General features: G+C 39.6%; 1 protein-coding gene across 6 annotated transcripts in view; it reads right to left on the bottom strand.

The window, feature by feature from the left end:
- ncor1 (nuclear receptor corepressor 1) overlaps window positions 1–13,831 on the bottom strand; it is a 115,019-nt gene that overhangs the window by 64,250 nt on the left and 36,938 nt on the right. For all 6 annotated transcript variants that reach the window (XM_046303605.1, XM_046303607.1, XM_046303610.1 and 3 more), the window contains exons 7-10: window positions 11,271–11,327; window positions 9,792–9,844; window positions 7,496–7,562; window positions 2,477–2,649 (exon numbers count right to left, since the gene is read on the bottom strand). In XM_046303605.1, coding sequence (XP_046159561.1) covers window positions 2,477–2,649; window positions 7,496–7,562; window positions 9,792–9,844; window positions 11,271–11,327 — 350 coding nt within the window. The remainder of the gene's footprint in view (window positions 1–2,476; window positions 2,650–7,495; window positions 7,563–9,791; window positions 9,845–11,270; window positions 11,328–13,831) is intronic.

Below are 13,831 nucleotides of genomic sequence, written 5' to 3'. Positions count from 1 at the left end.
CACTTGAGGGCAAATCAATCAGATTTGAACATTAACACAAGTCACATGACCAGGAATCATATTTGTATGATGTCAAACCACCTACAAAGGATTGAACTATTTGATTCCATGTGCTTTTTTGGCTGTTCAGAACTACAGGTAGATTTACAAATTCTAATCAGAAATGCAAATAAATGGGATTAGAGTCCCTTCAAACTACCAATGTGAACAAGGCTTAAGAGCATTTCACACTTGGATAATAGAATTTTAAAAAGGAATAATGTGCAAATATTGTTTCAGGCTCTGCCATGTTGGTTGTTGATCATTGCTAGACAGCCACTTTCAAGTGTTGCCATTGATCTAAGCCGATTTACAGTACCAGTCAAAAGTTGACACGCAGTTGACCCGGGTGGCGCAGTGGTTAAGGACGCTGTACCCCCCAGAGACTATGGGTTCGCGCCCAGGCTCTGTCGTAACCGGCCACGACCGGGAGGTCCGTGGGGCGACGCACAATTGGCCTAGCGTCATCCGGATTAGGGAGGGTTTGGCCGGTAGGGATATCCTTGTCTCATCGCGCACCAGCGACTCCTGTGGCGGGCCGGGCGCCGTGCACGCTAACCAAGGTTGCCAGGTGCACGGTGTCTCCTCCGACACATTGGTGCGGCTGGCTTCCGGGTTGGATGCGCGCTGTGTTAAGAAGCAGTGCAGCTTGGTCGGGTATCGGAGGACGCATGACTTTCAACCTTAGTCTCTCCCGAGCCCGTACGGGAGTTGTAGCGATGAGACAAGATAGTAGCTACTAACAATTGGATACCATGAAATTGGGGAGAAAAAGGGGTAAAATTCAAAAAAAAAAAAAAAGCCTACTCATTCCAGGCTTTTCTTTGTTTTTACTATTTTCTACAGTGTAAAATAATAGTGACAACATCAAAACTATGAAATAACACATATGAAATCATGTAGTAACCAAAAAAGTGTTAAACATAATTTATATTTGAGAATCTTCAAAGTAGCCACCCTTTGCCTTGACAGCTTTGCATACTCTTGGCATGGATGTTCAATGTCTGCTTTTTAAAAATTTAAACATCTACCAATAGGTCCCCTTCTTTGCAATGGAAAACCTCCCTGGTCTCTGTGTTTAAAATTCACTGCTCAACTGAGGGACCTTACAGATAAAAGTATGTGTGGGGTACAGAGATGAGGTAGTCCTTCAAAATCATGTTAAACAGTGTTATTGCACGCAGAGACCATGCAACTTATTATGTGACTTGTTAAGCAAGCTTGCCACAACAAAGGGGTTGAATACTTATTGACAAGACATTTCAACTTTTCATTTTTTATTCATTTGTAAAGATCTCTAAAAACATAATTCCACTTTGACATTATGGGATATTGTGTGTAGGCCAGTGAAACAAAATCTTAATTTAATCTAATTTTAATTCAGGCTGTGGGAAAAGTCAAGAGGTGTGAATACTTTATGAATGCACTGTAAAATATGTAATGATTTTTTTTTAAGTTCAAATTTAAAGGAGAGTTTTACTAAAGACTTTGAAGTGGAAACTGAAAACCACAAGGACCAAAAATGAGCACAGATACTTCCTTAATGTTCTGAAGGATTTGCAAGGGTGGTTTATTACTTAATGTGCAATTGTGCTGCTGGGGAAACAATGGCCCCATTGTTTTTAGTTTGTTTTCCTTACCACTAAACAAAAGGCAAAAAGCGATCATTAATCAAATTAAACAGTCAACATGTTGTGACTAAAGGTAATTGCTTGACTGAAATCTTTCAAACTAGGGGGAAATTACTTTATACTTGAATGTCAATGTCTCTTCTCTCGCTTGTAGAAAAATACTTCTAAAAGGGGATACAATTAACTTTTAAATCTGGAATGTTTGGCATCATGAATCAGCCTTCCATGACACATCCTGCCCCTAATGTTGACTCTTTACAGCTATAATGATAGCCTCCAAAATATTAGAACAATCCTCAAAAGGAAATAGTCTAAAATACACAAAAGGGACATTGGGGTACAAATAAATGGATAAGAAATCAGCTACACCTTTTTGGCTAATCATTACTTTCACTGCCTGGTCAAGTACTAGCAGTCTGAACTAGCATCCCTGACCAACTTGCTAGAAGATTTCAGAGAAATACCCAAGCTTGTGTGCCAGGAACAGCCAGACGCTGGCTGGACTGACCCCTGACACAGCCAGCTGATCTGCCTGCATCACACCACCTAACATGCATCTCAATAGTGCAAAGAGGCATCCTCTCCTTGTTTCCTCTCCATCATTGTGCACTGATCTAAAAGAAACTGGACAGGTGATATCAACTTTTTACAATACGAGGCATTGATTGTATTGCTTTCACCTGTCCTGTGTTTTCAGTAGGAGGGGATCCTTGCCAATGCATTTTGAGGAGGATGCAAGAAGAGAAGACACAAGCAATCGATGGAAGACTTGAGATTTATCCCAGTTTCCCATTCCCTCAATTTACCTCTGGAAGCGCTCCTGCTGCTCTCTCTGCTTGCGTATTTCGGGGAACTGTCTCTCGTAGTACTCCCTGGTGCGGCTATCCTTGGCCTTGCGTCGCGGGTTGTTCTCCATCCGCTCCACCTTCTTCTCCCACGCCTCCATCAGCTGGTCGTAGCGCTGGCAGATGTTCTGTTCCTGAACCACACAATACGGGTTTGTGAAAGGGGATCTGGATGTTGAGGTACAACATGATGACAACGACCTAATTCAAACCTTACCCATGGCTCTCCTGACCTACACCTACATCTGTAAGCAAATGGATAAGTAGAATGTATCCAAAATCACAAATCTTGTGCTGATGATACCCTGTCCTATTTGCCATTATTTCACCACGCCTCTCAAATATAATTCTGGCCACAACTGTGAAATCCAGAGAGTTCCATCGGCAATCTTGGACTTAAAATGTGAGATGTTTGAGATGGAACATTACAGCATTTACACATTATGGACATTAACCAGAGATAAAAAAGAGAAGACTAGAAGATATGGAGAAAGTCTCATACAGGGAGGAGAATACAGCCTTGTTTCCACTCTCGACTAGCAAGGGCCAAACAATCCACCTTCCTCTTGGCAGGTGGCCATGCAGCACACTCTGCTGCCATTGTTCAGAGTCATAAAGGTCTGTCTGACCCTGCCTGGAAGCAGCCTGCTAAAAGTAGCACTCACCGAACAATAACCACCTACCTTCATCATTTACAAAAAATGTATAACGTTTCCACATGGGGTGATTAGACTAGACAATATTTAGCATGCTAGCTGATCCCAAATACTTTGTCATTGCGCAAATGCTAGTTAGCATTGGCTCACAAAACCAATTCAAACTTGTCTCATTCTGGACATAGAGATATAAAAATGGTATCCATGAAACACAGAGACATTATTTTACTGTAATAGAGAAGGAGTTAACCTTCTTAACGACACCCTTTTTATGTTTCAACTCCTCAATGTGCGCAGAGCAGACACTAGTAAAACAGGAGTAGCCTATCAAAGAACATTGATTCTGGAAATGTAATGATCAGTTTGTCGTACGCTGCATTAAGGTACCAAGTACAACTAGCAGCATATTAGCCACAGAAGCTGTCTAGTTTTATACAACTGCAATAAGCATAAAACACAACTACAGTTGAAGTTAACATACACTTAGGTTGGAGTTATTAAAATTTGTTTCTAAACCACTCCACAAATTTCTTGTTAACAAACTATAGTTTTGGCAAGTCAGTTAGGACTTCTACTTTGCCCATGACAAGTAATTTCTCCAACAATTGTTTACAGGTTATTCCACTTATAATTCACTGTATCACAATTCCAAGGGGGTCAGAAGTTTAAATACACTAAGTTGACTGTGCCTTTGAACAGCTTGGAAAATTCCAGAAAATTATGTCATGGCTTTAGAAGCTTCTGATAGGCTAATTGACATCATTTGAGTCAATTGGAGAAGTACCTGTGGATGTATTTCAAGGCCAACCTTCAAACACAGTGCCTCTTCGCTTGACATCATGGGAAAATCAAAAAGAATGCCAAGACCTCAGAAAACAAATTGTAGACCTCCATAAGTCTGGTTCATCCTTGGGAGCAATTTCCAAAAGCCTGAAGGTACCACGTTCATCTGTACAAACAATAGTAAGCAAGTATAAACACCATGGGACCACACAGCCAGCCAGTCTCCTAGAGATGAACATACTTTAGTGCGAAAAGTGCAAATCAATCCTAGAACAGCAGCAAAAGACCTTGTGAAGATGCTGGATGAAACCGGTACAAAAGTATCTATATCCACAGTAAAACGAGTCCTATATCAACATAACCTGAAAGGCCACTCAGCAAAGAAGAAGCCACTGCTCCAAAACCACCACAAACAAAGCCAGACTACGGTTTGGAACTGAATGGGTCTTCCAAATGGACAATGACCCCAAGCATACTTCCAAAGTTGTGGCAAAATGGCTTAAGGACAACAAAGTCAATTTAGAACTGAAAACCGTGTGTGAGTAAGGAGGCCTACAAACCTGACTCAGTTACACCAGCTCTGCGAGGAATGGGCCACCAAAATTCACCCAACTTATTGTGGGAAGATGTGGAAGGCTACCCGAAACGTTTGACTCAAGTTAAACAATTTAAAGGCAATGCTATCAAATACTAACTGATTGTATGTAAACTTCTGACCCACGGGGAATGTGATGAAAGAAATAAAAGCTGAAATAAATCATTCTGACATTTCACATTCTTAAAACAAAGTGGTGATCCTAACTGACCTAAGACAGGGAATTTGTACGAGTATTAAATGTCAAGAATTGTGAAAAACTGAGTCTAAATGTTTTTGGCTAAGGTGTATGTGAACTTCCGACTTCAACTGTATATAAGTATTTGGCCACTTGTTCTCATTCTGAGAGATAAGGTAGGCCACTTAATTTCAACATCTGAACAAAGTGTACAGGCAAGCATGCTGATAAAACAGTTGGGAGACAGGCAGGTGTGTTCATAACAATTTAAAACTGCTCTACCTTGTTAGTTAGCAAACAGATCAAAGTTGGCTAAACTTGAATTAGAAAGATTAGGTGGCTACTCACTAGCACGTGGGCTTGTGCTTGAGAGACTGTTTCTGAGACATGTCTTAATTTCCTATAATGCCTGCTACAAGAAGTTAGTCATTATTAGTGAATGTGGATTATGCTTGGTTCTGGTTAAATTTGTAACAAAAATGGCATTTTTCATTGACAGACTTGAAAGCCAGATCAGTTATTATTATTATTATTATTAATATTATTATTATTATTATTATTATTACAAAAAAATAATGAAATAATTAGTAGGGCTTATATTTAGCCTAATTTCACACGTCCTGAATTCATTCGATCATTGATGACTGTTTGAAATGCAGTGTATTTGAACTTTAATTGTACACCGAAGCTTATTTAGAGACTTTTTTAAATTTTTAGATACTGTATATAATGTGAAACGCCCATATGTTTTTAAGTGTATCGCCCAGCCCTAGCAGATAGCCTGTTCAAACAGTTAAAGTTACTAGGGATGACCCTAATTAGTCGACTGGGCGATTGTTTGGTCGACAGAGTTGTTGTTGTTCTTGAGTAGTAACAAATCTAAAAATATATCTTAATTTTAATGGCACACGAGACACCTGTCTTATTCGTGTCCATCTCAGTGAACTAATCCACTGCAGAGGCATTGTAGAGGCCTCTGGCACAGTCCAAAAAGAAGGGGTGTGTGGCTAAAATGCAAAATGGACGTCTCTCTTCAGAATGCAATCTCTGATGCCAATTTGTGCACATTCATTGTTTGATTGTTAGTGTCTATCAATTCCCTATGACATATATCACCAGTAGTACATTTACGGTTCATTTCTATCATTTCTAATCTACAATGTTTGTTTGGTTGCGATAACTTCTGTTAATTCGTTCAATATATTATTCCAGTCTTTTATCATTCTCATTTTTGGAGTGGACACAGTTTGCAGAGTATACGATAATCAACTATATATTAGATAGTTTGTTCTTTGCCTTAATGCTTTGGTGGAACTGGCTATTAAAAGAACGGTTTGGTGGTTTCGCGCAAAATATTAAAAGGGCTCTGTACACAGGAGGAGAGTACCACGTATTGAGCTTTTCTGGTGTCGAATGTGTTTTCAATCCTTCTTTTATTTATGGTTTGTGAGTAACATGTTTTGGTTAATTTCATTCCATATGTGAGTTTTGTCATTGTCTTTTGTTTGGAGCACTCCTGTCAATATTGAGTTCGGACGCGCACCTGATTACGCATAGAAGTAGGCCTATAGGCTGACTGGCCTGCGAGCAAATGTAGGCATATAAATGTGCCCATTTGGGAATCTGATACTATTTCTGATTGGCTTTAATGCACTACCACTAATGAGCTGCGGATCTTCTGAAAGTAATGTTTTCTTCTCCTCAAACAGCAAGCAAACTAAGTCTGTTTTTACATCCATTGAGAATGACAATAGTTCCTTAATGTATTTGAAAAATCTTTCCAGCTCTCTCCCTTTCGATAACCACTCAGCATGAAAGGGAAAAACGTCATGCTTTGATCCAGTGGAAACGTCATAAAATAGTCCGACCTGATTACTTCGATTTCCTTGCGCAAATAGCCTACAGCTGTGTCTGTCCCGAGCTCACCAGTGCTGGAGACTGAGGGCCCAGAATATTTTATAAAATGTTGCAAGTTTGCTAGCTTAAGCTTCGGGCTGGACCCAAGTTAACAGTTGATAAAATGTTTCAAGTTCGTTGCAGACAGACCATTCGCAGGCAACGTGATTTATAGGATATCTATTTTCATAAGGACATTTTCTACGGAAGAGAAACGGCAGAATCTTAAAAAGTGAGTAAGAGCAGGTCAGGTTACGTTTTTTTTCTTCTGGTTATCTTGATCTTTGGCTCCCTCGAGTCATTTGTGTCATATTTCATCAAGCAAAGTGCTTAAAGCATCAGAGAACCTCAATGGATATATAGTTGATTTTATTCAAAAACACATAAAAGGTGTGTCTATAGATGGAAAAATACATATTCAAAAATGTAGATCAATCAAATAGTCGAAAGAATAGATGACTTTCGGTGGACCAAGATTTTCTTTTGTCGGGGACAGCCCAAAGTGTTAGAAACATGTCAAACTAATTATGAAACCAATAAGTGGGCATATAAATTCAAGCCACCTATTGCTTTCAAATTCAATTGGTGCCAGAAGACATTAAAATGACACCAAATTGAAGAATGTGATGCAGTTTAACATGCAGTACATGCATAGAGTAAAAGAGCTTGCCATTGGGTTAAACTATCAAATTATTATTATTGTCCATGGTCAGTTTTGGTCATCTCTATGAGAGCACAGCTTGTCGGTCAGTCTGTCCGTGAGGCTGTCCGTGTGTGTGTGTGAGAGAGTCTCTGTATTTTGGTCATAGCATCCAGCACATGCCTTGAATTTTCCTTCCCTTGCAGCCCTCAACACAGGGAGAGAGACTTACCCTTTGTTTACGAGCATGGTTCCTTCTCTTGAAAAACAGAATCAGCTTCTTCCTCATCACTTGATTACTGGGAGAGAGAGAAAAACGGTTTGCTCAGTGAGGTGTGCGCCAAGCTAGATCCTATAGAGACCAAAGGTTGACCGGTTAAATCGGCACGGCCTAATAATTAGGGCCGATTTTCAAGTTTTCATAACAATCGGTAAACGGCATTTTTGGACGCCGATTACATTGCACTCCATGAGAAGACTGCGTGGCAGGCTGACCATCTGTTACGCAAGTGCAGTAAGGAGCCATGGTAAGTTGCTAGCTAGCATTAAACTCATCTTAATTTTTTTTTTTTTATCTTAACATAATCACTAGTTAAAACTAGTAATATCATCAACCAATTGTAGTTAACTAGCTTGTCCTGCTTTGCAAATAATCAATGCAGGGCCTGTTTATTTATCATTGAATCACAGCCTACTTCGCCAAACGGGTGATGATGTAACAAGCGCATTCGTGAAAAAAAAGCACTGTCCGTTGTGTACCTAACCATAAACATCAATGCTTTTCTTAAAATCAATACACAAGTATATATTTTTAAACCTGCATATTTAGTTAAAATAAATTAATGTTAGCAGGCAATATTAACTAGGGAAATTGTGTCACTTCACTTGCATTCTATGCAAGCAGAGTCAGGGTGCAACAGTTTGGGCCGCCTGGCTCGTTGTGAACCGTGTGAAGACAATTTCTTCCTAACAAAGACCGTAATTAATTTGCCAGAATTTGACATAACATTGAAAGTTGTGCAATGTAACAGCAATATTTAGACTTATGGATGCCAACCGTTCGATAAAATACGGAACGGTTCCATATTTCACTGAAAGAATAAACTTTTGTTTTTGAAATGATCGTTTCCGGATTTGACCATATTAATGACCTACGGCTCGTATTTCTGTGTGTTTATTAATATTATAATTAAGTCTATGATTTGATAATTGATAGAGCAGTCTGACTGAGCAGTGGTAGGCAGCAGCAGGCTCATAAGCATTCATTAAAACAGCACTTTTCAGCGTTTGCCAGAAGCTCTTTGCAATGCTTGAAGCACAGCGCTGTTTATGACTTCAAGCCTATCAACTCCCGAGATTAGGCTGGCAATACTGAGGTGCCTATAAGAATATCCAAAAGTCAAAGGTATATGAAATACAAATGGTATAGAAAGAAATAACTACAACCTAAAACTTCTTACCTGGGAATATTGAAGACTCATGTTAAAAGGAACAACCAGCTTTCATATGTTCTAATGTTCTGAGCAAGGAACTTAAACGTTAGCTTTTTTACATGGCACATATTGCACTTTTACTTTCTTCTCCAACACTGTGTTTTTGCATTATTTAAACCAAATTGAACACATTTCATTATTTTCTTGAAACTAAATAGGTTTTATTTAAGTTAAACTTTTATTTAAAGTGTTCATTCAGTATTGTTGTAATTGTTATTATTACAAATATATAAAAATTGTCCGATTAAATCGGTATCGGCTTTTTTTGGTCCTCCAATAAATCGGTATTAGCGTTAAAATCATAATGGGTCAACCTCTAATAGGGACACTACTATTGCTGTTAACACTACAACAACAAAAGGATCCTGTAGGAAATACCATGGAAGGACTAAACAGTTAGAGAAGATAACATGCACAACACATGCCTATTTAACTCTACATAAAGAAACAACTTAATCTGTCTTCCACCTCTCCATTAATAAGAGGAATTAGAGAAGGAGGGGCCTTTGGCTACTGGACAATGAAAGAAAGTTGAAAAACAATAGAACATGATAGAAATAGGCTAATTAAGTAGCCTATATGTTCAAAAAATCCATAGTCTCCCCAGCTCAATGCAAAGTGGTGTGTGACACACAGCAACCCGTCTAGTTGCCTTTGAACTTGAATGGCGAATGGAAGCAAGCATCAATTACCAGTTGAGAAACAGTAGCACTTTATAAAATCATGGCCATTGAAAATGTTTTTAAAACGCGATTGCATTTAGAGTTGTTGTGCAACAATTAGGCTTCTGAAAGCACATATTTCATCCAGCAGCAACGAACGAGCCATTTGATGAGCTGTAGCAGCAGCTCTCATGCTACAGTGACTGGTATTCGCAATGGGATTTTTTCCCTTCTTCCGGACAATTGTCCGGCGCCAATTTTATTTATTGGCTTTCCATAATTATTTTTGGGTGCCAAAAGCCGGCTATCTGAAACCCTGACACACATGCTTCTATATATACTGTACACGCAAGAAACAAAAGTGCATACTCACGTCTTTATGTTGTCATGGTATACTTTAGTATCCGACGGCTGGTTATAAAGGGGCTAAAAAAAGGGGGGGGGGAGAAATCAGTCTATAAGTAATGACTTAAGTAATTAGCTACAAGCATTGTAATAGCTAATAATTCATTGCTACTATATGCAGTTCTCGAAGAACATTAACACTGCATTCGAAAGTATTCAGACCCCTTCACTTCTACCACTGTCAGCCTTATTCTAAAACAGATTGAAATGTTTTTCCCCTTTAATCTACACACAATGCCCCATAATAGCAAAGCAAAAACTGTTTTTTATTTTTCTATGTATTAAAAATAAAAACCGAAATAAAATATTTACATAAGTATTAAGACCCTTTACTCAGTACATTGTTGAAGCACCTTCGCCAGCGACTATAGCCTCGAGTCTTCCTGGGTATGACGTTACAAGCTTGGCACTCCTGTATTTGGGGAGTTTCTCCCATTATTCTCTGCAGATCCTCTCAAGCTCTGTCAGGTTGGATTGGGAGCGTCACTGTACAGCTATTTTCAGGTCTCTCCAGAGATGTTAGATCGGGTTCAAGTACGGGCTCTGGCTGGGCCACTCAAGGACATTCAGAGACTTATCCCAAAGCCACTCCTGCGTTGTCCTGCCTGTGTGCATAGGGTTGTTGTCCTGTTGGAAGGTGAACCATTGCCCCAATCTGAAGTCCTGAGCGCTCTGGAGCAGGTTCTCATCTGTACTGCTTAGTACATCTTTCTCTCAATTCTGACTGGTCTCCCAGTCTCTGCCGCCTAAAAACATCCCCACAGAATGATCCTGCCACCACTTGTTTGTTTCTCATGGTCTAAGTCCTTTAGGCAAACTCCAAGAGGGCTTCATTTGCCTTTTACTGGAGTGGCAGCCGTCTGGCCACTCTACCAAAAATGCCTGATTGGTGGAGTGCTGTAGAGATGGGAGAACATTCCAGAAGGACAACCATCTCCACAGGGGAACTCTGGAGGACTGTCAAAGTGAGCATCGGTTTCTTGGTCACAACCAAGACCAAGGCGCAATCCTGTCTGAGAGCGTTAAGAACAATTCCTTCGATCTCATGGATTGGTTTTTGCTCGGTCAACTGTGAGACCTTATATAGACAGGTGTGTGCCTTTCCAAATCATGTCCAATCAATTGAATTTACCACATGTGGACGACAATCAAGTTGTAGAAACATCACAAGGATGATCAATGGAAACAGGATGCCCTTCTGCTCAATTTTGAGTCTCATAGCAAAGGGTCTGAATACTTACGTAAATAAGGTATTTGTTTTATATTTTTTTATAAATTAGCAAACATTTCTAAAAACCTGTTTTCACCTTGTCATTATTAGGTATTGTATGCAGATTGAGGAGGGTGAAAAATCTGGAAAAAGTGAAGGGGTCTGAATACTTTCCGAACACACTGTATCTAGGAAACAATAATCATTCAACCATTCAGAATACCCCCAACCACCTACCAGTTCAACCTTGGGACCAAGACCTTCAAATATCTTATGGGCCTCTTCAGCTTTTTTCTGGCAAAAAAAAAACACAATATAATGATAGTTAGTACAGATCAAAATAGAATAAACCTTTTCCTCAAAGTAGTAGTCCTTGGTGACTGAACACACAATGTGGGCTGCAGGCTCTGTGGTTCCATTTGTTCAATTACAGCTGCAAAATCTATTGACAGCGTAGGACAATAACTAGTTGGACACAATAATTTGCTAAATATATATTTTTCCCCTCAACCATACAATGGTATGACATTTATTTATTTATTTTTTGGCCCTTTCTTTTTCCTCAGCACACACACAAACATGAAAAAGCAGCATGTATGCATGTACAGTTGAAGTCGGACGTTTAAATACACCTTAGCCAAATACATTTAAAATTAGTTTCACAATTCCTGACATTTAATCCTAGTAAAAATTCCATGTCTTAGGTCAGTTAGGATGACCACTTTATTTTAAAAATGTGAAATGTCAGAATAATAATTGAGAGAATGATTCATTTCAGCTAAAATTTCTTACATCACATTCCCAGTGGGTCAGAAGTTTACATACACTCAATTAGTATTTGGTAGCATTGCCTTTAAATTGTTTACCTTGGGTCAAACGTTTAGGGTAGCCTTCCACAACCTTCCCACAATAAGTTGGGTGAATTTTGGCCCATTCCTCCTGACAGAGCTGGTGTAACTGAGTCAGGTTTGCAGGCCTCCTTGCTCACACATGCTTTTTCAGATCTGCCCGCAAATTTTCTATAGGATTGAGGTCAGGGCTTTCTGATGGCCACTCCAATACCCTGACTTTGTTGTTCTTATGCCATTTTGCCACAACTTTGGAAGTATGTTTGGGGTCAATGTCCATTTGGAAGACCCATTTGCAACCAAGCTTTCACTTCCTGACTGATGTCTTGAGATGTTGCTTCAATATATACATTTAATTTTCCTCTCTTATGATGCCATCTATTTTGTGAAGTGCACCAGTCTCTCCTGCAGCAAAGCACTCCCACAACTTGATGCTGCCACCCCAGTACTTCACGGTTGGGATGGTATTCTTCGGCTTGCAAGCCTCCTCCTTTTTCCTCCAAAGATAATGATGGTCATTACGGCCAAACAGTTCTATTTTTGTTTCATCAGACCAGAGGACAGTTCTCCAAAAAGTATGATATTTGTCCCCATGTGCAGTTGAAAACCGTAGCCTGGCTTTTTTATGGCAGTTTGGAGCAGTGGCTTCTTCCTTGCTGAGCGGCCATTCAGGTTACGTCGATATAGGACTCATTTTGCTGTAAATATAGATACTTTTGTACCCGTTTCCTCCAGCATCTTCACAAGGTCTTTTGCTGCTGTTCTGGGAATGATTTGCACTTTTCACACCAAGGTACGTTCATCTCTAGGAGACCGAACGCCTCCTTCCTGAGCAGTATGACAGCTGCGTGGTCCCAGGGTGTTTATACTTGAGTACTGTTTGTTCAGATGAACGTGGTACCTTCAGGCGTTTGGAAATTGCTCCCAAAGATAAACCAGACTTGTGGAGGTCTACAATTTTTGTCCTGAGATCCTGGCTGATTTCTTTTGATTTTCCCATCATGTCAAGCAACGAGGCACTGAGTTTGAGCGTAGGCCTTGAAATACATCCACAGGTACACCTCCAATTGACTCAATTGTGTAAATTAGCCTTCTAAAGCCATGACATAATTTTCTGGAATTTTCCAAGCTGTTTAAAGGCACCGTCAACTTAGTGTAAGTAAACTTTGTGATACAGTGAATATGTGAAAAAATCTGTCTGTAAACAATTTTTGGAAAAAATTACTTGTGTCATGCACAAGGTAGATTTGCCAAAACCACAGTTTGTTAACAAGAATTTTGTGGCGTGATTGATAAATGAGTTTTAATGACTCCAACCTAAGTGTACTTAAACGTCCGACTTCAACTGCATGTATGTATACAAAGTAGGGATCTATGGAAAAAATAAATCCAGTTCTGTCTTCCTAAGTGTCTGAAGTCTGAAAATACAGCGTCTCTTTCCCAGGCAGCACTGTGTGGTGAATCTGCCTGCCCAAAAGAGGAAAGCCAACAGAGATTATTGCCAGGCAAGGTTATTACATTGACACTTAAGTCATTCAGCGAACACTCATATCCAGAGCGACATACAGGAACAATTAGGGTGAAGTGCCTTGCTCAAGGGCACATCAACATATTTTCCACCTAATCAGCTCTGGGATTCAAACCAGCAACATTTTGGTTACTGGCCCAAAGATCATAACTGCTAGGCTACCTGGCAGCCAACAAGAGTTTCAACAAGAAGCTCAAACAGATGAGGAAGAGCGACCAAACAAAAGGCTCTGGTGTATGTTATCTTCCATGTATCTCCAAACTATTTTACACAACTAATAGTAATGTGTCTGTGTTTAAGCTTTTGTCCAAATTATGCATGAAAAATGTATAAACTGTGTTGTTTGAAGAGGAGACAATACAAAGCCAAAATTATCTTCTGGTATAGAATAACTAATAGACCTTGGCACTAGCGACAGATCT

The sequence above is a fragment of the Oncorhynchus gorbuscha genome, linkage group LG16, assembly GCF_021184085.1.
Source record: "Oncorhynchus gorbuscha isolate QuinsamMale2020 ecotype Even-year linkage group LG16, OgorEven_v1.0, whole genome shotgun sequence".
NCBI lineage: Eukaryota > Metazoa > Chordata > Actinopteri > Salmoniformes > Salmonidae > Oncorhynchus > Oncorhynchus gorbuscha.
This window is presented reverse-complemented; position numbering and strand designations above follow the sequence as displayed.